The 27,566-nt window shown below is 43.7% G+C and overlaps 1 protein-coding gene across 10 annotated transcripts in view; it reads left to right on the top strand.

The window, feature by feature from the left end:
• The window catches only part of LOC139539172 (ATP-dependent RNA helicase DDX3X-like), a 28,276-nt gene extending 4,999 nt beyond the window's left edge, over positions 1 to 23,277 (top strand). Inside the window, exons 2-21 of one of the 10 annotated variants that reach the window (XM_071342025.1) lie at positions 759 to 825; positions 2,376 to 2,424; positions 2,546 to 2,593; positions 7,614 to 7,673; positions 10,242 to 10,421; positions 10,890 to 11,016; positions 11,115 to 11,222; positions 11,463 to 11,562; positions 12,190 to 12,325; positions 12,552 to 12,646; positions 12,811 to 12,909; positions 13,289 to 13,449; positions 13,615 to 13,759; positions 13,847 to 13,991; positions 14,778 to 14,825; positions 18,583 to 18,764; positions 18,950 to 19,067; positions 19,737 to 19,893; positions 20,004 to 20,140; positions 20,325 to 23,277. In XM_071342025.1, coding sequence (XP_071198126.1) covers positions 808 to 825; positions 2,376 to 2,424; positions 2,546 to 2,593; positions 7,614 to 7,673; positions 10,242 to 10,421; positions 10,890 to 11,016; positions 11,115 to 11,222; positions 11,463 to 11,562; positions 12,190 to 12,325; positions 12,552 to 12,646; positions 12,811 to 12,909; positions 13,289 to 13,449; positions 13,615 to 13,759; positions 13,847 to 13,991; positions 14,778 to 14,825; positions 18,583 to 18,764; positions 18,950 to 19,067; positions 19,737 to 19,893; positions 20,004 to 20,140; positions 20,325 to 20,422 — 2,211 coding nt within the window. In that variant the 5' untranslated portion in view covers positions 759 to 807 and the 3' untranslated portion in view covers positions 20,423 to 23,277. The remainder of the gene's footprint in view (positions 1 to 758; positions 826 to 2,375; positions 2,425 to 2,545; positions 2,594 to 7,613; positions 7,674 to 10,241; positions 10,422 to 10,889; positions 11,017 to 11,114; positions 11,223 to 11,462; positions 11,563 to 12,189; positions 12,326 to 12,551; positions 12,647 to 12,810; positions 12,910 to 13,288; positions 13,450 to 13,614; positions 13,760 to 13,846; positions 13,992 to 14,777; positions 14,826 to 18,582; positions 18,765 to 18,949; positions 19,068 to 19,736; positions 19,894 to 20,003; positions 20,141 to 20,324) is intronic. The other 9 variants (XM_071342029.1, XM_071342024.1, XM_071342031.1 and 6 more) reach the window with 9 other exon arrangements.
• Positions 23,278 to 27,566: the final 4,289 nt, after the last annotated feature.

The following is a 27,566-nucleotide window of genomic DNA, read 5'->3' as shown; positions in this document are numbered from 1 at the left end:
TGTTATACTCACAGATATCATTCAAACAAGTTTAGAAACTTCAGAGTGTTTTCTAGCCAATACTAATAATAATATGCATATATTTGCACCTGGGACTGAGGAGCAGGCAGTTTACTCTGGGCACCTTTTCATTCAAGCTACTCAATACTGCCCCTGCAGCCATAAGAAGTTAACATGCTGACCAAACCTGTAGCATTCCGTGCGTCTGTGTAGCTAGGCGCTAAAATAGAACTTGGTAATGCGTCTTAGTTGGTTGCCAACTGCTGATAAAATCAACTGAAGAAAGATGAACGGGGAATAGGGCTGACCCCAATTAGTCGACTGGTCGATTGTTTGGTCGTTGTTGGTCGACCAAGGTTGTTTTAGTCGAGCAGTAACCAGTATGTATGCATGTATGTGCCCATCTCAGTGAACTAATCCATTGCGGCGGCCTAGACTAAAGGCCAATTTAAGCTTGATCCGTAAATGTTTATATCCAAGGACAAATTTGCTAGCAACAGCAAGCTAGGTAAATAGCCAATGCATGTTTCATGTGTGTTTCGACCTGTCCCCAAATTAATATAGTTGGTTTGTGTCATAAAAGTGTCTGGTGGGGATAGACAAAATTAACATGCGCACAATGGTGCACACGCGAAAACAATTTGGTCATGTAAGCCAAGAGCTGTAACTTTGAACTTGCCCCACACACAGAATCACTTCAGTAATGTAAACATTCGATTCATTGACTTCCCCTTCGCTTTTTCCACATTTTATTTTAGACTTATCTAAAATGGATTCAATACTTTCCCCCCTCATCAATACCCCATAATGACAAAGCAAGGAAAGGTTTGTAGACATTTTTGCAAATTCATAAAAAATTGCTGATTTACATAAGTATTTCGACTCTTTGCTATGAGACTTGAAATTGAGCATGGATGCACCCTGTTTCCATTTATCATCCTTGATGTCTCTTGAACTTGGAGTCCACCTGTGGAAAATTCAATTGATTGGACCGGCGCACACCTGTATATAAGGTCCCACAGTTGACAGTGGATGTCAGAGCAAATACCAAGCCATGCGGTTGAAGGAATTGTCTCTAGAGCTCTGAGACAGGATTGTGTCGAGGCACAGTTCTGGGGAAGGGTACCAAAAAATGTCTGCAGCTTTGAAGGTCCCCAAGAACACAGTAGCCTCCCTTCTTATAATAGAAGAGGGTTGGAACCAACAAGACTCTTCCTAGAGCTCGCTGCCCGGCCAAACTGAACAATTAAGGGAGAAGGGCCCATGACCCAGAACCTGATGGTCACTGACAGAGCTCCAGAGTACTTCTGTGGAGATGGGGGGAACCTTCCAGAAGGACACAACCATCTCTGCAGCACTCCACCAATTAGGCCTTTATGGTAGTGACCAGACACAACCAACTCCTCAGTAAAAGGCACATGACAGCCTGCTTGGAGTTTGCCAAAAGGCACCTAAAAGAACTCTCAGACCATGAGAAACAAGATTCTCTGGTCTGATGAAACCATGATTGAACTCTTTGGCCTGAGTGCCAAGCATCACGTTTGGAGGAAACCAGGCACAACTCATCACCTAGCCAATACCATTACTACGGTGAAGCGGGGTGGCAGTATCATGTTGTTGGGATGTTTTTCAACGGCAGGGACTGGGAGACTAGTCAGGAACGAGGGAAAGATGAACAGAGCAAAGTACAGAGAGAGCTTTGATGACAACCTCCTCCAGAGTGCTCAGACTGGGGCGACGGTTTCCCTTCCAACAGGACAACAACCCTTAGCACACAGCCCAGACAATTCAAGAATGGCTTCGTGACAAGTCTCCTGAATGTCCTTGAATGGACCGGCCAGATCCTGGACTTGAACCAGATCCAACATCTCAGGAGAGACCTGAAAATAACTGTGCAGCGACATTCCCCATACAACCCGACAGAGTTGAGAGGATCTGCAGAGGAGAATGGGAGGAACTCTCCAAATACAGGTGTGCCAAGAAGACTCAAGGCTGCCATTTGTGCTTCAACAAAGTTCTGAGTAAAGGGTCTGCATACTTATGTAATTGTGATATTTCTGTTTTTTTTTTCAGTTTTTCCTTTGTTATTATGGGGTATTGTGTGTAGATTGGGGGGGGGGGGAATTTAATCAATTTTAGAATAAGGCTGTAACCTAACAAAATGTGGAACCGGGTAAGGGCTCTGAATTCTTTCCGAATGCACTGTACAGGCTATCCTTCATACTGAACTTGAACCTGTCCAATCAGTGCTAGGATCAGACTTTTGGCACTTTGCGCCATCAGATTTGGAAGCGTTAATTCACCCCTTGGTTGTATTTGACCATGCTTGTGGTAAAATCACTTGATGCACTCCAACAGTATTTTTGTGTTTTCAGCTTGCTGGCCTAGACTTGAACTCTGACGGACAGGGAGGAGGCACAGGCAGTAAGTATTAACAGCACAATCATTTGCATTTAGTGTAGCTCGATCTTCATTGATGGCTTTACCATACTATTTGTTTCTCAATGTGAAAACTGATAGTCCTAACATTTCCCACTGTTCCTAGGGCGTTACATTCCACCTCACTTGAGGAACAAAGAAGTTTCCAAAAACGGTAAGCGGTATCTTTGACACCCATTAAATCACATACAAGACATCAGCCCTGACTTGTATTACCAGAGTACAGATTCTCACTGAGCGAGATCTTCTGCCGATTCAGTTACCAGTTCCCAATTCTATAGGCCTGCGCTTCTGGGACGCTAGCGTCCCGCATGGCCAACATCCAGTGAAATTGCAGAGCGCCAAATTCAAATAAATTACTATAAAAATTAAACTTTCATGAAATTACACATGCAATACACCAAATTAAAGCTACACTTGTTGTGAATCCAGCCAACGTGCCAGATTTCAAAAAGGCTTTATAACGAAAACGATTATATTAGGTCAGTACATAGCCACAGAAAAACACAGCCATTTTTCCAGCCAAAGAGAGGAGTCACAAAAAGCATAAATAGAGATAAAATTAATCACTAACCTTTGATAATCTTCATCAGATGACACTCATAGGACTTCATGTTACACAATACATGTATGTTTTTTTTGATAACGTTCATATTTATGTCCAAAAATCTCAGTTTACATTGGCGTGTTATGTTCAGTAATGTTTTGCTCCAAAACATCCAGTGATTTTGCAGAGAGCCACATCAATTTACAGAAATACTCATTCATGGAACTTTGGATAAACTTCTCCTTAACCTCTCTTGGGTACGTTTGATGTTAGTCTCCCACCTCTTCAACAGCCAGTGAAACTGCTGGGTGCCAAATTCAAATACAGAAATACTCATTATAAAAATTCAGTAAACAAAACATATTTTACATAGGTTTAAAGATTAACTTCTTGTGAATCCAACCACGGTGTAAGATTTACGGCGGAGAAAAAAATGCTTTACGGCGAAAGCATACCATACGATTATTTGAGAACATAACCCACTAGACAAATCATTACAAACAGTAACCAGCCAAGTAGAAGAGTTACTTACACAAGTCAGAAATAGAGATAAAATTAATCTTTGATGACCTTTGATGATCTTCATATGGTTGCACTCAGCAGACATTCATTTACTCCATAAATGTTCCTTTTGTAAGATAAAGTCTCTTTATATCCAAAAACCCCCGTTTTTGTTTGCGTTTTCGTCAATAATCCACAGGCTCAAACGCAGTCAAAACAGGCAGACCAAAAAATCCGTAAAGTTCATAGAAACGTGTCAAACGATGTTTATATTCAATCCTCAGGTTGTTTTAGCCTAAATAATCGATAATATTTCAACCGGACAATAACGTCGTCAATTTAAAAGGTAAACAAGAAACGCACTCTCTCGGTCTCGCGTATGAAAAAGCTCTGTGACACTTTAGGGTCCACTCATTCAGACTGCTCTTACTTCCTCATTTTTCAGAATCCAATCCTGAAACAATTTCTAAAGACTGTTGACATCTAGTGGAAGGCATAGAAACTGGAATTTGAGTCCTAAGTCAATGGATACTGTATTGGCATTGAATAGAAAACTACAAAACAAAACAAAAAAATACTTCCTGAATGTATTTTTCTCAGGTTTTCGCCTGCCAAATCAGTTCTGTTATACTCAGACACTATTTTAACAGTTTTGGAAACGTCAGAGTGTTTTCTATCCAAATCTACCAGTTATATTAATATCTTCTGGGCCCGAGAAGCAGGCAGTTTAATTTGAGCATGCATTTCATCCAAAATTCCGAATGCTGCCCCCTACCCTAGAGAAGTTAACTTCTTTGGGACAGGGGGGCAGTATTGAGTAGCTTGGATAAAAAGGTGCCCAGAGTAAACTGCCTGCTACTCTGTCCTAAAAGCTAGAATATGCATATAATTAGTAGATTTGGATAGAAAACACTGGGGGGGATTGAGTCAGAGGTCTGTCAGAGTGCCATGAGCTGGTCACGAGCATTCACATGAGGTAGCTTGTGTTCCACTGCATTTCTGAAGACAAAGGAATTCTCCGGTTGGAACATTATTGAAGGTTTATGATAAAAACATCCTAAAGATTGATTCTATACTTAGTTTGACATGTTTCTACGAACTGTAATATGACTTTCGTCTGAACTTTCGCCTGGACCTGCCAGCGCGTCTTCAGTTTGGATTGTGTACTAAACGCGCGAACAAAAGGAGGTGTTTGGACATAAATGGACTTTATCGAACAAATCAAACATTTATTATGGAACTGGGATTCCTGGGAGTGCATTCTGATGAGGATCAAAGGTAAGTGAATATTTATTATTCTATTTCTGACTTTGTTGACTCCACAACATGGTGGATATCTCTTTGGCTTGTTTGGGCTCTGAGCGCTGTACTCAGATTATTGCATGGTGTGCTTTTTCGGTAAAGCTTTTTTGAAATCTGACACAGCAGTTGCTCAATAAGTTTTGACCAGTGTTTTAATGGGGTCGGGACAGGTTGAAATTACAACTTCGACCAGAAATACATGCATTTGTCAGTTAATCCCCAAGTTAATTGAAGCACTGTTGCATCAATCTAAGTTACATTAAATTTCCCTAGTGTAGAAGTTTTGGAAAGAAAATAAACCCAGTGGTTGCGTTAGAATTCCGAAATCTGCATTTTCAATACGCTGTCCATCAAAGAAGCAGAATAACATTTTTTGATAAAATAAAGTCTTAATGGGTTTTTTGGTTGTATAAGTCTTACACAACCACAAAACCCATGTATTTAGCCTTGGTATAATTTCACAAGCCTCAAATTAATTTGATTATTGTGGCCTGTCAAATATAGTGTATTTGACTTTAAATTGTACAACAAAGCCTATTTGGAGAACAACAAAAAATCTAGATATGTATTGTGAATCACCAATACATTTGTAAAAAATGTAGACTTACGCCATATTGCCCAGCCCTACAATGACGTACAACCTGATTTTTGTGTCTTGACTAACAACTCTTGGATCACAGGCGTGGAGATAATAAAATTATATTCACATGACCTGGAATACGTAATGTTCAAATGTCGCCCTTCCACCTGCATAAGGCGTTTACCACAATCCAATGCTTCTACAGCTCTCGATAAACGTAATAGCGTTCCTAACAAATAAGGAAACGTGCCGCTTGAGGTCCTATTGATCGTTGTGGAAAGCTGCCACTTGTTGACATGTACTTTCTACATGTCACCTGACCATCCAGGGGTGACACAACATTGGAATGCGGACCGTATTGCTCATTGTCAGTCACAACCCCACTTAAGCAATCAAATCACACGTCAGTCCTTCTACCTGCTGTTTATAAAAAAGAAACTGAACAGCACACATGCTACAGTTAGGACTGTTGATCCGGTTAGTTGCAACTGCAAAGGTGCCTTGTGCATTCAAATGGGGATATAAGGACTTGTACAAGATATTCCGGTATCCTAGAACAGCGATTCCCAACCTTTTCCTTCCTGAAGACCAAAAGCTCAATTATTCTCCACAAATTTTTGTGGACCGCTGGTTGGGATCTGCTGACCTAGAGAAAGTTATTGAGTTTGCTAAAAGACAGGGCATTTGACTGGTGCACATAGAAAGTACTTTTGGCTAAGCTAGTGGAATTGCCAACACTGACTCCTCTCTCCCAGATGAGCTGAACTACAGTTAAAGCTTCCTGCAGCAAATATTATAATTTGCTCAAGTGTCTATCAAAAGACAATGTTTTGTTGTCCAATCTTTTAGTCAAGCTGTTGTGATTTGAAAATGGGGCTGTGAGAAACTCTTAGGGGGGTTGCGCTTGGTTTATATAGCTTTTAGCTGCTAAAAGTGGTTGTAATAAAAAAGAGCGGTGTCTGTTTTCTTCCTAGAAATGTGGATCTAACGGTTTAAGCTACAAAATATTGTGACCCCATGACTGAAAGATGAGGCTCTCAGGAACACTGTCTTCTGTTTCCCTCAGAATGTCTTAGAACAGAGTGGGCAGGAGCAGGCTGTAAACCAGACTGGTGGAAAAAACATCTATGATCTTTTCTACACAGAAGATCATACACAATTGCATGTTTTCCTCAACTTCCCAATACATTTCTGATGCATTTCAAACCATAATTCCATTACAAATCAGTCAATCAATTTTACTGTCATAGCTCAAAGAAGAAGAAAAAAAGTTAACATTGGTTGTTTACTACATCGCTTTTTTTACCCCCTTTTTCTCCCCAATTTCGTGGTATCTAATTGTTAGTAGTTACTGTCTTGTCTCATCGCTACAACTCCCATACGGACTCGGGAGAGACGAAGGTCGAGAGCCATGCGTCCTCCGAAACACAACCCAACCAAGCCGCACTGCTTTTTAACACAGCGCGCATCCAACCCAGAAGCCAGCCGCACCAATGTGTTGGAGGAAGCGCCGTACACCTAGCGACCTGGTCAGCGTGCACTGCGCCTGGCCTGCCACAGGAGTCGCTAGTGCGCGATGAGACAAGGATATCCCTGCCGGCCAAACCCTCCCTAACCCGGACGACGCTAGGCCAATTGTGCGCCGTTCCATGGGCCTCCCGGTCGCGGCCGGCTGCGACAGAGCCTGGGCTCGAACCCGGAGTCTCTGGTGGCACAGCTATCACTGCGATGTAGTGCCTTAGACCACTGTGCCACCCAGGAGGCCATTACATCACTTTTTTAACACCATGGGGCATGTGTCAAAAGTCTGGGAAACCTTGAGGTGCAAAATTGCAGAGGATAGTGTACACTTGTTTCAATCGTGGCAACTTTTTTTTTTTCGACCGGCCCAACAAAAATTCTTCCAGTTAATGCACGAGAAATCATCAACATTCTCTCTGCCATTTCTGAATAATCTGCACACCATGATTGTTGGATTTGGAAAGTTACCAGTTGTGTTTACTGCTTGCTGCCCACTGGGTCCAACAGATAACAATATTCTTAAGGGAAAGGCAAGCCGGTGTCCTAAGAAAACATTCTCATGCTAACTAGGCTAGCGCTGACTTGCCTCTGAGAAGTTGTACAAGATATTAAATGCCAGAGTATATCCCAATGGATCATCTCATTAATCATGGTAAAGCATTTCTTGGGTTATCTTCATCTCACACTTTTGTGACATTGTCTTTTTTTTTTATCCCACAACAGAAAATGCTTATTCCTCTGGTAGACAGTACGGTTATTCAGTGCCACCTCCAGTGAACTCCTGTAAGTGCCTTCCGTCTCCTTTGTGCTGAGGGCACCCTGCATTTGTAGTTGCATGAAATGGCCTTTTACACACCAGAAACACCAATGTGGGTTGTTCCAGGTGCACAGATTCCACAAACTTAAGCTGAATCTGTGTATATGGAACCCAATGTGTTAGACTTTTGAAAAACAATGCGACACCCAGCTTCAACTGATTTGCTTTTCTCTGCTGGTTTTGCTCAGATGCTGCTTACAAATATGTGAGAGGGAACAGGATATGATGGCTCCATCTAGGCCAATGCGTTAGATTTTTTGATTTTTTTGTTGACATTGCAGCACATCTAATTTTAACATCGTATTATAGCTGCTTTCAATGATGAGATGGCCGTATTGGGAACTTGGATTTTTAATCTTGTTTTGTGTGTTTGTTTTGGGGTGCACTATGTGTGATCTTGCACATATTCTAACCCACAGTATTTTCCGTACTGAAAGCCTTTACAATATGTAGTGTCCCAGAAAGTTTCTCTTAAGCAGTACCCTCAATGCCACCAAAGACACAAAAATAACTATACACCTGGATGGGATAACTGTATGGCCGGTAACTATTAGTGTCATGTCAACCTACTCGTATTGCATCAGCCAACTTATGGAAGGAGAATCTGTTTTTATAGCCTCCTTCCCCTGTACCTTTGCTTAGGTTACCCAAGACTGGCCTCTCAGGGGCTAGACTTTTACCACTTTAACAATGGGGTCTGGTCAGACATAAATGGTATACCTGTGTACCTGCATGACACGTAGGCTATTCCCCTAAGAGAACACGACACCCAATTCCTACTACTGGGATTAGGGTATCACTTGAGAATATGCAGCCATGGACTGGTATCAAAGCTGTGTGTTCTAGTATGCAGTAGCTTGCTTCTGTTGCATGGTTGTTTAAAATTGATATTTTTAGTGAGATTCTGTCCTGCGTCGCTAGAATGGCTGTATTACTAATGCCAATGGGAGCTGCAGTATGCTCAATGCTAACATCCTTATGTTGTGTATCTGCAGTAGGAATATAGCTGTATCAAAACTAACCTTTGGTATGTAGTATTTACTACCTTCTGGCCATTCTAGGAGTATACATATTGAATGGAATCAAAGCAGGGACTCCTGTATGAAGGAAATGTTGCACATTTGATGAGCTTAAATAGCTATTAGCCTTTACTTGGAATCATTCCAGTAGGCACTGTAATTGACCAAGGAAAACCCTGTGTAACTTGGTGGGGTCTGAAATTGTGCAGCTTAGGCTTCGCTTGTCTTTGGCATTGTGCCATGCGTAGTGATGTCAGAGCTTGCAGTGTGCTGCTGTAGGGGCTGACTGATCTGAATCCTGATTGGTTATGATGTGATTCCTGTATCCTTCCACCTTAATTTGGTCTGCTGTGTTAACTCTACTGTCCAGAAATAGGCCCTCTATAAAGAGTAAGCAGACCTGCTAATTTTACTGTCTGATTAAACATTGGCTAAGCCACTCTATACATTCATATAGGATATTGCTTACTGTTGGAGTCTTCAACTCAAGTAATTTAGACAGAATTGTCTTTTATTAATGTAGCTCATTCAGCCTGCATCAATTTGAATTACACGTTATTGCATCCCTTGTGTTAATGCACAGTTTGCATCAATAGAGGACTAGGCTAAATGAACAAGTATTTCTGGACCCCTTGTCCAACATGAAACTAGCTGACTCAGTTTCTTAGCAATGCCTCTGAATGGTAGTCTTTGATCCTACAGAATGTGGCTACTGGCTAGCACTGTTTGCATAGTGCACAGGGATATGAACAGTGTGTGTTTGTGCACAGCACTAGGCCTGGTCTGACGCCTCAGCTGGTGTGTGTATTCACCACATTAGGTTTGACCTGTGTGTGTGAAATCTGGTGTTGAAGGAGCCCCTGAGGACCCACAGGTGGATGTGGAAGCTGCTGCTTACTACATATTTAGCATCATCTCTCCCTAGGCTACCTTTTATCTAAAGCTTTACCACCTTGAAGTGAAAGAAAAACCCTATGGGTTGGGGCTGTTTGTCACTTCTGGCAGTGGTGAAGCCCTTAACAGTCCCCTGACCAGCCTGCTACCTAGCCCGCACTCATAATGGTGTTGCCACCAATGGGAAAGATGAGACGGCCAGCATGCAGAGCTGGGCAGATCGCTGTAGTAAATGTCCCCACCTCAGACGGGGGCCTGATCTTGTATTGTAGGATTCTTTGGAAGTATAGGTATTCTGCAGAGATGTTCTGTTGTGAACTCATACTGCCAAGTTCAGTCAGTTGGCCTCCCTTTTTACAAGTTTGAATCTCTAAAATATAGTTTTATAAGTCCTTTGATCACTAGCTTTGCCAAATCTGTTTGATTTCCCATTGAAAGGAGGGTGATGGGAACTGATATTTTAGAAGTGATGGGAGTATTTTCCTTTGTCTGTGGGCTTGGGAGTCCAATCTATCCCCTTCTTAGTCTCTGATAACATGACAACCCCATAGTACACTTTCTCTACCTCCGTCTCATCATCCCCCTCTTCCTTTCATTCCCCTCCTCACCCTGTCCATGAAGACTCTCCAGGAGGATGGGATGGTGGACGCAGCAACGGCTTTGTCAATGGTTACCATGACAACCGCAATACGGGCTTCGGGGGACGCGGCGGGCCTCCCCGAAATGACAGAGGTGGGCGTGGCAGCTACCGCGGTAACAGCATGGGTGGCGCCTCGTTTAATCAGCCAATGCACATCGCAGGTGGGGCAGCCTACTGTGCCAAATTGTATTTATCTATTCCGCAGTAATAACCAATACTATAAGACTGATGCAAGTAGTAGGTATTGTATTATGCTCTAGATCTGGTCCTCTAGGTCCTACTGTGCATATAGACACATTTTTACTCGGTAATACTAGTAATGACTACTAATAGACCATCTGCAGAGGCAGAATTTCCTTGAGTCACCAGCAATGGAAATAATGTAATAAAATACTTAATACAAATCAGACTCCTTTACTTAAGACACGTATAGCTATATGTTTTATTGATAAAATACGCAGACAATACTTGAAAGATGCAGAGAGAAAAAACGCCCCTGCAGATTCTGTCTATCCTATACTCCAATCATTCGATCCAATCAATCAAATCCATTTACCAAAACGGCTGTTTGCCTCCCAAGCAATATTTTAATGGTGGTACTCACTAAGCTATCCACTCTCTCTCGCTAGGGTTTAGTGGTGGACAGGATGGTGGAGGCTGGGGAGGTACTCCCAGACAAGACGCGGCCTATAACAGCTTTGGCGGGAGGGGCAAGTCTTCTTTCTACAACGACCGTGGATCATCAGGGGGCAGAGGGTAAGTACCAGTCAGCGGAATGTATTTTGCTATACAAGTAGGTGTGTGTTCAGACAGCTGATGATTGTGAAGTGTGTTGAGCAGTGTGTCTGTTGTAGTTATCAGCGTGGAGGTTATGGCGGTGGAGGCAACAACCGCTGGCAGGAAGATTCCAGGGACGATGAGGACTGGTCCAAACCCAGCCCCGCCAACGAACGCTTGGAAGCGTGAGTCTCACTCTTCTCCTCTCAACTGTTACATTGGCCAAAACCAGTGTGTCTAGGAGTTCTGCAACTAAAGTGTGCCATTTATATAAGCATACTCAACCATATTGATCTTAGACTCACTCTTACAGCTGGGAGTGTGCAATAGGAGTGTTCAGCAATTTTGGGTAACTTTTTAAATAGTCATGTTAGGTGTTGTCTAACGTGATGTCCTCTAACCCTAATCTTTTTCCGCTCATCCAGGGAGCTGTTCTCAAGCGGCAACACAGGTATTAACTTTGAGAAATACGACGACATTCCTGTGGAGGCCACTGGATCCAACTGCCCGCCACACATTGATAGTGTAAGTCACATCACTGGCTTTACACTCAACAATTGTCTTGTAGATCAAGGAAAACACTCTATGGAACACTTTCAAGTAACTCTTATTGACAAAATTTAAGAGTAGAAGTGATTCAAAACTGGGCCTCCCGGGTGGCGCAGTGGTCTAGAGCACTGCAGCGCTAGCTGCGCCACCAGAGACTCTGGGTTCGCACCCAGGCTCTGTCGCAGCCGGCCGCGACCGGGAGGTCCGTGGGGAGACGCACAATTGGCCTAGCGTCGTCCGGGTTAGGGAGGGTTTGGCCGGTAGGGATATCCTTGTCTCATCGCGCACCAGCGACTCCTGTGGCGGGCCGGGCGCAGTGCGCGTTAACCAAGGGAGCCAGGTGCACGGTGTTTCCTCCGACACATTGGTGCGGCTGGCTTCCGGGTTGGAGGCGCGCTGTGTTAAGAAGCAGTGCGGTTGGGTTGTGTTTCGGAGGACGCATGGCTTTCGACCTTCGTCTCTCCCGAGCCCGTACGGGAGTTGTAGCGATGAGACAAGATAGTAATTACTAGCAATTGGATACCATGAAAAGGGGGTGAAATTAAAAATGTTTAAAAAAAGAAGTGATTCAAAACTAACAGCGCCTGTGTTTTGGTATTTCAGTTCCATGATGTGGACATGGGTGAGATCATCATGAGCAACATTGCCCTGACCCACTACACGCGGCCCACCCCTGTCCAGAAATACGCTATCCCGGTCATCAAGTCCAAGAGAGACCTCATGGCTTGTGCTCAGACTGGTAAGAGAATGAATGAAGAAGCTTTACTTTAAGGTGGGAGATGGTAGCGGAAGGATTCGCCAAAGGATAAAATGGAATTTGAGCCTGTTTAGGGACTTTAATTTGATTCTCTTGCATTACAAATTGAGCTAAATATATTATGAATATAAACATGTTTTGGGATTTTCTTTCAGACCAGCAAAAATGAATGATTATTGAGTAAATTACTGAATGTTCCTCTCCTCAGGCTCGGGTAAGACTGCAGCCTTCCTGGTGCCAGTGCTGAGCCAGATCTACACACAGGGGCCTGGAGACGCTGCAGCGGCTGGCAAGAACGGACAGGTACATTCACATACACGAGCAGCCTGTAACGTTGAGTTTTTCCATCAATCTGAAACGCTGCTTTTCTATGAAAGCAATTAAATTGCCCCCTCCTGACTTGCATGTGTGCTATTTATTTATGTGGTGTGCTGAGGTTGACCAACACTTGTTGCTTCCCTCCACAGGACAGCGGTAAATATGGGCGCCGTAAGCAGTATCCTCTCTCCCTGGTCCTGGCTCCCACCAGAGAACTGGCCCTGCAGATCTACGAAGAGTCCAGAAAGGTGTGGGCTAAAACTCCACAGACAAAACCATACACGATGGACAGACCATGAATGGTGTTGTAGTGACACTAGTAGAGTAGCCTTGTTGTGGCTAAGGAAGATGGTGAACTGAAGGTTACTGATTCCCAACAGGCTGATTGATTGCAACTAGATAAATAAAATGTATTTTCTTGGCATGCACACTTCCCCTGTACTAGTGTGTGTTATGGAGGGGCAAAATGCCCAGTGCCATGTCTTCTGGTTCCATCTTCAATCACTGGTACAATCTTATATCATGTCAAAATGTTATAGAACGATACTCCAAAGACAATGAAAGGGTGATGGTTAAAACTGAATTATGGCTGTACTAGTGTTCTGAACTGTCCTGTGTATCTCTTAGTTTGCGTACCGCTCCCGGGTGCGTCCCTGTGTGGTGTACGGGGGGGCTGACATCGGCCAGCAGATCAGAGACCTGGAGCGAGGCTGCCACCTTCTGGTGGCCACACCCGGGCGCCTGGTGGATATGATGGAAAGGGGCAAGATTGGCCTCGACTACTGCAAGTGAGTTTGCTAAAGAGAACTTGTTAGCCACCTCATTAGCACTGGTTAACTAGTGCTGACGAGTTGGCTAGTGCTAATGATAATGAGTTGGCTAATGTTTTGTCCAACACTAACATAAGTGAGTGACTAGAGTGCTAAGTGAGCTGTTTCTGTCATCCCTGTCAGCTACCTGGTGCTGGACGAGGCTGACAGGATGTTGGACATGGGTTTTGAGCCCCAGATCAGACGCATCGTGGAGCAGGACACCATGCCCCCTAAAGGCATCCGTCAGACCATGATGTTCAGTGCTACCTTCCCCAAGGAGATCCAGGTACACACGCATGCACCAGTAGTGACGCAAGCTTGAGAAATAGAGTAAAATCCTGGGTGCGTGTTTCTGACTGTTTCTGACTGTTAGATGCTGGCGCGTGATTTCCTGGAGGACTATATCTTCCTGGCCGTGGGCCGTGTGGGGTCCACCTCAGAAAACATCACCCAGAAAGTAGTGTGGGTGGAGGATGGTGACAAGAGATCCTTCCTCCTGGACCTGCTCAACGCTACAGGTAAGGAACGCACACACGAACGAACAAAGACACCAACTCTACCCCATAACCTCAAACCCTGTTACACACGCTCGCTCTGAAGCCACCGGTCAGCCATATTGGCACTCCCCAGTAGGAGCAGTCCTCCATAGGAATTAATGGAATTCTACAGTATTTCAATTAATGTTTCTAGGACAAATTACATGTTTAAGTATTTTGTGTTGTAGTGGGCACAGTAACATTAGTAATGTCAAATGTTTACTTTAAGGACAATGTTTTTATATATTTTGTCTCGAAATATAATTTTAAGTGTGCATTAAGGTGGTCGGCAAAAATGTTTATGTGGAAAACAAAAATGTAGACATTAAGAAATGCATTTCTATAGCTTCCAAAATGTTTTTTTACGATAGTGGGGCAGTGCCAAGATGGAGGCACGGTGGCTTCAACACTGTGCCCCGTATCAGTCAACTAGTGTGTGTATATCTAAATTATTGGTTCAGTCACAGATGTATTGAAACTAATTGATGATACTTGCTAAGGTGTTTATCTAAAAGGGTACATTTGTTAGCCTTTTCCCTTGCCCCCACCCCCAACCACCTGTTAGTCTGTATGCCCAAAGTAAATGAACTGCCGCATGGACATGTGTCTCCTAAACTGGTTCACATGATGAACCTTTACCATTCTCCCCTGGGTGAAACGGAGGGTGGATGATTGGGAAAGTGCTAGTTATTACATATCTGTTAAGAACTGTTAAGTTACTCCACACTGCCTTTGGTTTACTGTACTGGGCGGTTTGGTTTTATTTAGTCATTCCCAGTGATGCTCCTGATGTTCAGGAGGCTGCAGTGACACCCGGTAAGTATTATTATGGTACTATAACCCCCAGTCTGACCCTCCCAACTGGCAAACATCCCACTCTATCCTCTTCCCTTCCCTGGTCCCCAACCCTCTATTTTTCCTTTCATAATTTCTCAAAAGAGCTTTAGGGCCAGACAAAATGGTTGCAGTCTCAGGACCAGGGGAATCCTACCCTTAGGTCAGGGGTGGGCAACTCGAGGCCTGGAGAGCTGTGGTATGCAGGCTTTTGTTCCAGCCCAACACTAAGACTAAATTACAGCCCTCCAGGACCAGGGTTTTCCAACCCTGTCATTAGAACCAGCAGTAACGCTTACCATCCTCAAAGGAGGATGTTAATTGGAGCACAGCTTTGGTGTTTTTGGCTTGGTGTTACTGTCTGGGTGTACACACACACACACACACAAGTATGGGAGATTAAGGACACGTTGGGCTGTTGCCTTTGTAAACTGAGCTACACTCTGTTAGTCAACTGTCTAAAGGAGCTACGTCTCCTATAAAAGTAGTTTTAGTCCATCTATGTTAAAGGGGGGGGAAATATCATTTAACTTCATATTCATCTCGACCATCAGCATATGTGAAAATGGCATTTCTATGTTTTGTGGGGGGGAAAGATAGACGATGAGTTTCCAATGACCTCATCGGTGTTTAACCAATTATGAGTAGGCGTTGTCATTGGAAACACTTGCCTTCTATCTTCTTCTTTTTTTACGACAAAACATGATGAATATGAAGTTAAACATTTTAGACACAGCTGATCCAACTAATCAAAGTTTGATGATTAGTTGGTTATTTGAATCAGCTGTGTAGTGCTAGGGTAAAAACCAAAACGTGCACCCCTTGAGGTCCCGAGGACTGAGTTTGGTCAACACTGCCCTAGGCGCTAGTCCTGCATGTAGATATCCAAGCCCTGATTTGAATATTTAGAATAGACATCCCGCCTTCTGTGACATTAGCACAGATATTATGACTGGATAGGTGAATGTTTTTGCGATATGCTTCAAGACTTCACCTATCCAAACATGTCAAATCAGCAATTATTCCAAGGAAGGCAGGATGCATTTTTAAGACACTCAAACCTGGTCCTGGTCTCATCACTCAATGTTGCCATGCCAACCATACCCAAATGCAGCCCGCTGCCTACCTGTTACTGAATGCTGTTGAATTAGACGTAGGGTCATCAGAGAATGTCAACAATGCCCCCACCACCACATGCCCCCTATCCACCCCCCCATCCAGTTTCACACTTGACCGTTTGTGCCGATAGCCATTAATGCAGTGTTGGTCCACTGCTGACAAAACTGAGACTACTCATTTACTTGTACTATTCCAAATGGCTGTGAGGACATTTTGAGTTATGGGACAGCTGGCTAATTCTGTTATGAGGACATTTGGCATAACTCTGCATAACCTTATCATTTGCACTTAATAATTTGTCAGTGAAAGGGATGATGCTCCTGCTCCCCTGGTTGCCATTTGTTTCGTTGCTCCTTGGTGATGAATTCAGTCACACCACCATCGATTTTATAGGGTGACCACATTTAAAATACCCAAATGCAGGACAACGAGATGATTTTGTGGCACATTTGCGGGACAGTGTAGCCTACATTAATAACAAAAAATAACCCCGACACACAAATCCCCCTTCCGCTGCAACGAACTAGCTAATTGAAGCACCTACTCTTTTGCCTGATGCAGAAAGAGACTGGCTGTTAATGAAAATCGGGCACTATTTGGCCAAGGAAACGATTTCTGGTTGGTCTCAGGGAATGTAAAACAGTTATGCTGCGTATAGACGAGGGACGCAAAACCATCATACCAGTTGGCATAGCGGGACAAGAAAGTAAAAAAAATATGGTGACAGCAAAAGCCAGCACGATGGTATGCGTTGCAGTAAACAAAGAATGCTAATGAACATCGGGTAGAAAACGCTACGGAATAAGTTTAAATATTTGAACTTTGGCGGCAAGTCCCATCTACTGCGGCATTCACTGCCAGGCTCTATGGGATTTACCGTGGGTGTCGTAGCAGCAAATGCACTACACCCCCTTCAAATTGGTGGATTCAGCTATTTCAGTCACACCTGTTGCTGACAGGTGTATAAAATCGAGCACATAGCCATGCACTCTTCATAGACAAACATTGTCCGTAGAATGGTCTGTGCTGAAGAGCTCTGACTTTCAACGTGGCACCATCCTAGGATGCCAACTTTCCAACAAGTCAGTTTGTCAACTCTCTGCCCTGCTAGAGCTGCCCTGGTCAACTGTAAGTGCTGTTATTGTGAAGTGGAAATGTTTAGGAGCAACAGCTGCTCAGCTGCAAAGTGGTAGGCCACACAAGCCCACAGAACGGGACCGCTGAGTGGGTAGCGCTTAAAAATCGTGTCTCCTCGGTTGTAACACTCACTACAGAGTTCCAAACTGCCTCTGGAATCAACGTTAGCACAAGAACTGTTCTTTGGGAGCTTCATGAAATGGATTTCCATGACCGAGCAGCCACACACAAGCCTAAGATCACTATGCACTATGAGTGTCATAAAGCTTGCCACCGTTGGACTTTGGAGCAGTGGAAACACGTTCTCTGGAGTGATGAATTACGCTTCACCGTGTGACAAACAAATCTGGGTTTAGCAGATACCTGGAGAAGGCTAGGTGGTGGAGGAGGAATATTGGTCTGGGGCTGTTTGTCATGGTTCAGGCTAGGCCCCTTAGTTCCAGTGAAGGGAAATCTTGACGCTACAGCATACAATGATATTCTAGATGATTCTGTGCTTCCAACTCGATGGCAGCGGTTTGGGGTAGGCCTTTTTCTGTTTCAGCATGACAATGCCCCCGTGCATAAAGCGAGGGCCATACAGAAATGGTTTGTCGAGATCGGTGTGGACACACTTAACTGTCCTGCACAGAGCCCTGAACTAAACCCCATTTGAACACCTTTGGGATGAATTGGAACGACCGACCGACTGCGAGCCAGGCCTAATCGCCCAACATCAGTGCCTGACCTCACTGATGGTCTTGTGGCTGAATGGAAGCAATTCCTGGCAGCCATGTTCCAACATCTAGTGGAAAGCCTTCCCAGAAGTGTGGAGGCTGTTATAGCAGCAAAGTAGGGACCAATTCCATATTTATGCCCGTTATTTTGGAATGACATGTTCGACGAGCAGGTGTCCACATACTTTTGTATGCTGAATAAGCAAGTTATGAGAATTGAGACCCTCACAAGTTTGACAAAATTACCTTTCAGTATAATACGGCTATTTAGGCCTTGGCCCACCTACTTTTGTAGCTCTTCGTTAGAAGCACAAGTTAAGTAAACTGTCCACTCAAAGATTATATGTATTTTAGCACGAAAGGTTTTGATAAATGTGATTGGTTGAAGGTAATATAGGCCTACATCCCGTCTTGTGCTGCGCAGAATATCAGATCTCAACAACAATTGAAGTGTTTAACATCACCAGTACCACATCCTTATGATATATATCTTGTAATAAGTGCAATGTGACTGCAAAAGAGACTTGTTGGAATGTCTGACAAGGGCCATAATGCGGGGCTGTCCTGCACCATCTGGGACATGTGGTCACCCTATCAGCACCTGCTCTGTTAGCGCAGCACCATTTTTTGTTTCTGCTCCCATCGACACTCATTGTCTGAAGTCTTTATCCTGCTCATAGCCTGTGAGCTAAGTACTCAACGTTTGCTTGTTTTTCTTTTCATCTCTTTCGCGCACTCTCGCTATGTCTCTTCCTCACTCTGTCTAGGTAAGGAGTCTCTGACGTTGGTGTTTGTGGAGACCAAGAAGGGAGCGGACGCCCTGGAGGACTTCCTGTATCGTGAGGGCTACGCCTGCACCAGTATCCACGGTGATCGCTCCCAGAGAGACCGAGAAGAGGCGCTGAACCAGTTCCGCTCTGGCCGCTGCCCCATCCTGGTGGCCACCGCGGTACGGCAACACGCACACCCCTTCTGTCAACAGACATAGGGATGTAATTTCCCCCTTTTTATCCTACACGCATCAAAACTTATCGGGATTTGTATTGAAGCTACTACAACCGTAACGACGATCACCACCTGAAAGGTTTTTGCCGTTGCTGGTTGCATTATGTTTCCCTCTGTCTTCTCCCGCAGGTGGCTGCACGGGGTCTGGACATCTCTAACGTCAAGCACGTCATCAACTTTGACCTGCCCAGCGACATAGAGGAGTATGTCCACCGTATCGGTCGTACAGGCCGCGTGGGGAACCTGGGTGAGTGGGACTAGTGTTTGAGGGGGGTTCTCCCATCATGACCCATTATCTGTGTGTGTGTTTATGTAGAATCTTGACCCAGCTCTAACACACCAAGATTGTGTTCGAGGGCATGCGAAGGAAAACGTTTCAGGACATTTTGCTACGAAAACAAGAATGAGCTTTTTTTTGTTTGCTGCATAATTAACATGACTCGGACTAAACAGATAAATCACCAAATGATTCTTGGATTCACATATTGTTACTGATAGCTAGGTCACATGCGTCACTCACCTTGTGTATCAGGTTCTGTTGTCAGTCTGACATTCGGTTGGTTGTATAATGAGAATAGTGTGCTTAGCTCTGCACAACAGTAGATTGTCCCGTTGTGTTGGAGAGTGCATTACCACACTGGTGCCGGTGAATAACGGAGTTTGTGTATTTCATCTGATACGACTGGGCTGGTAGCTAGCCCGAACAGACTCGGCTACATGTTGTAGAAACAGGAGAATAACTCAGGATAAACAGTAAAACTACACTATTATATTACTTAAGATCTCACACATGCATTGTCTTTTTAAGAAGCCTTAAGTCTTTCAAGAACTGAAGTTGCTCATTCTACCGCATGCCCCGGAGAGTTGCTCTGCGTGATCTGTGTGTAGAGTATTGAGAGCTGTCTGCGTTTTGTAGGTCTGGCCACGTCGTTCTTCAACGACAAGAACAGCAACATCACCAAAGACCTGCTGGACATCCTGGTGGAGGCTAAGCAGGAGGTACCGTCCTGGCTGGAGAGCCTGGGTTATGAGAACCAGCACAAGGGCAACACAGGACGCGGACGCTCCAAGAGGTGCACACACAACTTTTTCAGGGATGTTAGTGGCCCACCAATGGTTTTAGATCAGAAAGGAGAATAGCTACATGTTCTGTGTGGATCAACTTTTGTTCTCGCTCCGCTAGGTTCTCCTCTAGTGGATTTGGTGCCAGGGACTACCGTCAGACACCCGGTGGTGGCGGCTTTGGCGGTGGTGGTGGGCGCGGTGGCCCACGCACCGGGGGTTACGGAGGAGGCGGAAGCCGTGGCGGCTTTGGTGGAGGTAAGCGCTAGGCCCTTTTCTGAACCATTTGAAGAGCCACTCTAAATGTCCCTTAGTTTTTATCCATGATGATTTGGAATTCCTGATTCAATCATGTGTGAGGGGTCATCCATATAGATTAATTCAGTAACTCACATACAGCTATCATAACAATCTACTGACCCTCGACCTCTGTCCTTCCCAGGTGGCTTTGGAGGCGGGAACTCCTATGGCGGCAACGATGCAGGCTACGGTGGCAACTACAGCCACTCCGGTAGTGGAACAGACTGGTGGGGCAACTAGTCATAGAAACCCGGTTGCCACGCCAACCAAACCGATCCCCTCACAGAAACCACATGTTGACTACGCCAGACTAAAATACCCCCGCTCACTCAACCCTGTGTAGTTTTCACTGACACACAGTACATTACACACATTGCGATTCTCTGCCCCTTCGCTTTTCTCACATGGAGAACGACGCAACGCGAAGATATAACCAGCGTGATGCCAATCCACTGGAGAAGAGCAGAGATTTGCACACTTAAGATTAAGAGTGCGCATGTAAGGATGCTGACATGTATGGTCTGATATAGCAACTCTAGACTTTCGTTGTTCAAAACAGCACATCCTTTTTTCTTTGTATAAACAAAAATAAGAAACTAAAAGAATAACCTGAGGATCATTTGTATGTTAATGTACTGTGCCTTTTGAATTTAGACAGGACTAATTCTGTTGTCATTTCACCATATGAATGTGGCCAAGAGCTCTAAATTGTATTTTATTTTTTGGGTGAAAAAAGAAACATAGAAAAAAAACAAGCTTGTACTTAATCAAACCTTGGCAAACACTGGGGGCATTGTGGCTCGCTCGAGTCATGAATCCATTTGAACCTTTCAAAATTGTCGCAGGGTCATCATGTAGCCTTTTATCGAGTTCAAACCGCTAACTTCACTGTAGCGTCCGACCTCACTGAGCCATACTCCTAGTTTGGCTAATAACTGTATTCTAATCTTTAAGGGACGAAGAGTTCGATTACTTTTTAATTTTTTCGCTCACTCTATCCTGGATAGGCTCCTAAGGATACGGTAGTCTTTCCAATAGCCATTCCAGTTGTGATCTCTTAACACGGAAAGTCGTTAAAATCAGTGCTAACAAACACACACTAGGGTTTAATTCAAACAAACACTCAATGAATTGACTTGACAGTGTTATGGCAGCTAGTAAGTTACCTACCACTAGCTACATTAACTGGGCAGTGTTTTTTGGTTTGTTTACATTTGAAGAGCGGGCGCATGCGCGTGGTATTGTAAAACTGGCGGTTTTTTGAGTGAAATGTTTCTTCTGCAAACATGTATCAAAACAAAAAATGCCTGCCATCTTGGAAGTGAAGTTCAAAATGGCTGCACAAGGACCACAGCGTCGGGGGGGCAGGGGGGAACGATAGCGTCGGAGGCACGGCGTGGTGCAGCGTTAACATTAAACAGTCTTACCGTTGACCGCTGAGCCGGTATTCTACGCATGCTAGTGTTTTGTTTTTTGGTCAAGGAGATATAAGACAAATGAACCGAGTCGCAGGCTTAACTTAATTACAAACATTTTCTCTTTTCAAGCTGTGTTGGAGGGGCATGGTTCATCTATCAGAGACAAGCAGTAGGAGGTCCATCACTAAGGGTTAACCAGTCAGAAAGCAAGGGACTGGACAGCAGAACAGTTGTCGCCGGGGTTATGGGGTGAAGGTCAAGGGTTATCAGTGCACCGCCATTGCTTTGGTTTCCATTGCTCCTTGCTGTGAAGGTGGCCAAAGACTGGGGACTGTTGTCCCCTTCCTTATGGCACATGCGTACTGTCAACTCTGGGAGGTAGTCAGCTTTAGATGTGTATGAAGCTCTGGTTCTGACCGGCCAGACAAGGCTTTCTCCTCAAAGAGCAGCAGCCAACGAGAGGAGGAGAGATGGGGCATTGGAGTATCTCTAAGTGCACTACGTTTCTTAAGTGTATTGTGCCTTTTGAAAACTTTTTAAATGTATTCACTTTAAAAGCGGATGCACTGACAGTGAGAACTTTGATTGAAAGGTGCTACTTGAGTTTTGGTGTGTAGGCCCTTGTTTGTTGTCGTGCCCATCAAGTTTTACAAAAGTTATTTTATTGCACATCTAGAGTTTTATATAAATGTCTTGAATACATGTCCTTAAGCTTCCAAATATTGTGTGAGGAGATTGTGGGAAAAACGCAGCTTGTTTACAAAGGGGAAGGGTTCTCAACATTTAAACAGGATTTATTTGGGACCAGGGGATTTAGCAGTTGGGAATTTAGCCATTTGCACACAGATTTCTAGATTCTACTTTTGCTGCTAGTTTTGTGTAATTTATTAAGCATTTCTGAGAGAGATTTATTTTTGTAAGCCTCAAAGTGATTCTTTGAAAGTTACAAGAAACTTGACCAAAAGACGGTAACAAAAACACTGGCACTTGAATGTTGAATGTCACCTGTATGCGTGAAAAAAATTATATATTTCGGGGTAGTGTGAGCTTTTTAATGTTTAAGACATATTGGACTCGGTCAAAAATAATATCCACAGGCGTCAGGGCCTGAGGCCTTGAAACATCTCTAAATATTATATAGTCAAATTGGCCTTCAAAAAGAGAAATGGAATTAATCAAACATGCCAAGGTTTGGAATTAAAGTTGTTAAAAGAGCAAAATCTAATTTTCCTAAATCTTATCGGTGCAGAACTGTTCGGGATTCTCAAATTGTGTGCATTGTTTATAATAACTCTTTATTCTAATTTGACCTGATTTATATATTTTTTAAATCCAGTGAATGTCTGGCACATGACAATCTTAAAAAACAATGTGGTTTATTCTCTATTGTTGCATTTGCATATGGCACCTCTGGGGATTGTTCCCTCAGAGTATTGAGCAGGTCTCAGCTGCAGTAGTGTTACCCACAGTAGCAGCACATTAACTGCTAGCCTGACCACAGGAAGAATAGGCTACAAGCACCACTTGCTCAGTGCCCTGAGGAAGAACAACCCAGAGCTCTTTAGACTTAGACTTTGCTTTCTGTACTAGCTTAGAGGCTAATGCACAGCATGGGAAAAAACTCAGCTGTGTGATTATTGTATGATTTTACCTAAATAAAGTTTGAATGCAAAAGTACCGTATTATAAAATTCAAGCATGTTTTAAGACTTGTGTTATAAATCTAGGACAGACTATTGCCTGGAGTGGCTGTGGAGAGGAGCAGCGAAGTTGGTGTTGAGATTTGATGGGCTTCAGTTCATTTGAGAGATTTCATTAACACCATGTTTCACTTGTCTCATTTATGGAATTCTTCTGTTATCAAATCAGGGTTGTGTTCAATAGTGCACAATTTAGCCAAATGTTTTGCAATTTAAAATGAAGATGCGCATTCTTATTGGGCAAGTTCGGGTAGTACACCTGCGCTGTATTTCAACATTCCTACTGAACACAACCCTGTTGTGATCAAGTCACTGGTTATTGAGTTGAATACCAGAAGCATTTAGGATTATCTGACCACAAATCAGTGGTTGAGGTTAAGAGCATGCTGGATGATCCCTGCACGCACATACAGGTTTTTAGTGGGGGTTGCTGTGCAGGAACACACACTGGTGCGCTCACACTATAAAACAAACATTATTTATTATATACGTTATTATATGCAAATGTACTTGCACACTTGTTCTACCAGACGCGCACACACTGCCTCTCAGACAACCTATTAGCCTGTTCAGTTCTATATGTGAGTGTGCTCTGCTGACTAACCAGCAGGACAGACACATGGATCACGTCATACATGATCGACAGGTAAGAACACAGTGTCTGTACTGTGTTTTATGATATTAAAAAATATATATGTCCAGTTATAATTATAACTGTCAGACTTTTATTCTCAGAATACCTAAATGGCATTTTAGGTTTGGCTCCATGGTGATGTTATAATGCAATATTTCCTCATTGTTACAATGAGTTGATTTTGAAGGGTCTTATGCTTGTTACCTATTTTAATGCAGTTTATTTTTTTTTGCCCTTGACTAAAATTCAAAACAGTTTTTCCAGAACACTGCTTATAAACTGCAAATAAATTACTAGGTATTTTGTTAACCATTCGTGAAACTGAATCCTTGTGTATCATTAGTTCATGTATTTATTCACACTTAATACTAAACTATCCAGTAAGGTGCCTGTAGTCATGTATATAACGCTATTAATATTTATACGCGTTCTGAACCGTTTGTAAACAGACCATTGTTGGTGTGTGAATGGTTTCAGATCTTTTAATCTGTCGGGTGTCAAAACCAAGTGTAGAACGTGCACTACAGGCAGGTAGGTGTCTAGAAACCTTAGATTGGGCACTTTCACTGGAGTGATGGACACACTAACAAATTCTTGCCATAGGCCAATCCAGTGTTGTGATTTGCTATTATGAGTCTTCTGTTAGCGATGCGCTGCAGAGCGGTCTGTTTAGCTAGCTAGCCGGGTTGATCAGTAATCGCTGAACGATTTTAGAGACACAGCAGCTTGATAACAAAATTAATTTGGGTAAAAATTATAATAGGTACACTATACCTTCCGTTGAGTGGAATCTACCTGCTAAACGTAGCTAGATTACTTGTTAGCCAGCAAAACGAAATGCAGACAGCACTAGCAAACACTACAACGAGTCACCTAATTTCATGCAGTAGCCAATATTCAGTGAATTCGAATAGTATTCAGACCCATTTGACTTTTTCCACATTTTGTTACGTTACAGCCTTAAACAGGCTGACCACACCGCTTGCGTTGCAAAATAAATGTAGGAATCTGTTATTCAATCATTGCACCCACACTGCTTGCGAGTCAACGAGCGTCTGCGTTGCCAAGGGCTAAAATAGAACTCCTTTCTATTTCTGATGCAGATCACGCTGAAAGTCCTGCCTCTCCGATCTCATTGGTTTATAGAAGCAGGTACCCACGTGCCATCTTCTCATTGGTTATACCCACGTGGGTGACAAAGACGAATGAGGTTGGTGGCGGTAATGCACCTAATTTATGAAAGTTGCCAATCGCAATATAAAGTCCAAAAAAGAAAAAGCCTGGAAGGAAGAGAGATGACTAGAAACGATTTGGTTGACCTTTTTATGTGTGGATTAATTGTCGGAGTAGAGGACCTTGTGCATTTCAGGCAAATAACAACTCACTGTTTATATCCCAGGACAAATTAGCTAGCAAGTGCAAGCCGGTTTGGGTTCCGTATTATTCTTAAATTGATTGATTTGTTTCCCCCCCTCTTTGATCTACACACAACCTGTTTTTGCTTTGTCATTATGGGGTTTTAGAACATTTAGCAAATTTATACAAAAACTGAAATCACATTTACTTAAATATTCAAAACCGTTAATCAGTACTCAAGTGTTCTTGGGTATGACGCTACAAGTTTGGCACATGTATTTGGGGAGTTTCTCCCATTCTTCTCTGCAGATCCGCTCAAGCTCTGTCAGGTTGGATGGGGAGCATTGCTGCACCGCTATTTTTAGGTCTCACCAGAGATGTTCCATCGGGTTCAAGTCCGGGCTCTGGCTGGGCCACTCAAGGACATTCAGAGACTTGTCCCGATGCCACTCCTGTGTTTTCTTGGCTGTGTGCTTAGTGGCATTGTCCTGTTGGACAATGACCCTAACGGAAGCCACTCCTCAGTAAAACGCTCATGACAGCCTGCTTGGAGTTTGCCAAAAGGCACCTAAAGACTCTCAAACCATGAGAAACAAGATTCTCTGGTCTGATGAACGCAAGATTGAACTCTTTGGCCTGAATGCCAAGCGTCATGTCTGGAGGAAACCTGGCTCCATCCCTATGGTGAAGCATGTTTGTGGAAGTATCATCCCGTGGGGATGTTTTTCAGCGATATGGACTGGGAGACTAGTCAGAATCGAGGGAAAGATGAACGGAGCAAAGTACAGAGAGATCCTTGATGAAAACCTGCTCAGGAATGACCTCAGACTGGGGCGAAGGTTCACCTTCCAACAGTACAACGACCCAAACACACAGCCAAGACAACGCAGGAGTGGCTTCGGGACAAGTGTCTGAATGTCCTTGAGTGGCCCAGCCAGAGCCTGGCCGTCAAGCCAGCCGGACCTACCTATCCAGAACTAACTATCTGTCAGCTATCTTGCTGGCCAGCCAGACCTACCTATCTGGCTGGTCGGCCAGCTGGACCTAGCTATCTGGCCGGCCAGACCTACCTATTTGGTTGGCCGGCAGGCTGGACCTACTGATCTGCCCGGCCGGCTGGCCCGACCTACCTGTCTGGCCTTCAGGCAGTCTGGACGAAGCTATCTGGATGGCCGGACATACGACATGCAGCTCGTGTGTTCCTCTTCACCCTGTACACCTCTCTCTTGTCTAACATAATGTAATGGAGGGAGTTTATCATTGCGTTTGCCTTTTATGTACCTGATTCCCCTTATGGACTATGGGCCCGATTCAGACTTTCATACGCGTTTTGATTTAAGCACTTGTCAGTATTGGTATTCAGACTTACCTTACGCAGGTGCGCAACGAGCTCTTTCGGAGTGGCTCCCTTACATGCACTGAATTCATTTAATTCAATCACTGAAAACCCTCCCACTTGCTGGCCAACATATTTCCTTACGGAGTTTCATTCAGTCCGTGCAATCCGGGATCCTTGGGACGTCCCTACACCCTTGAAGTTGACATTTTTAAAAGGGTTAGTTTCGTGTTAGGGTTCAGGGTAGGGATGTCCCAAGGATCCTAGGATTGCACTGGCCATTTTCATTCAAAGCTGTTTTCAGTTAAATTTCCATTCAATTTTGAAAGAGCAGAAAACTGTAACTAAGGGTTGACCAATAGTCCTATAAATCTTCCCTAATCCTGGAACTGATATGACAACGGTCCAGTCATCATAAATGTAAACCATGCTCCAGGTTTAAATTGCCAGACTTAGTCTGCGTTCCATGATGATTCCATGAAGTGGGCTAGATGTCAAATTATTGAGCAACGTGTGATAAGTTAAATATGATCCACTATTGCTAGTGACCCTCAGGATCAACCACACAGACATGAGCCGACATTTGCATTGTTTACTGTGCATGCAGTCTCTGCGAACGTGGGAACATTGCCTTTAAATTTCAATCGAACTATAATGTGGATCTTCCGAGATACGGATTGAGTTGAGCCTGCTGTTAACTTTTTAATGTGAGACTAGTAGGCGGACTAGGGGTGACAAACCCCTGGGCTGGGATAGAGCCTGCAAGGCCATGGTGTCATATTACATAACTGTGATTTCTATTATGTATTACTATATCATATATCATTTAATGCATTCATGTATTATTTAATGTATTTATATTGGTTGATCAAAAATATATACATAAACTAATAATTAGGGATTATAATTTCCTTTTGGATTGAACCACTGCTGATCTGAAA

Source organism: Salvelinus alpinus, chromosome 14, assembly GCF_045679555.1.
Source record: "Salvelinus alpinus chromosome 14, SLU_Salpinus.1, whole genome shotgun sequence".
NCBI classification, from domain to species: domain Eukaryota; kingdom Metazoa; phylum Chordata; class Actinopteri; order Salmoniformes; family Salmonidae; genus Salvelinus; species Salvelinus alpinus.
This window is presented reverse-complemented; position numbering and strand designations above follow the sequence as displayed.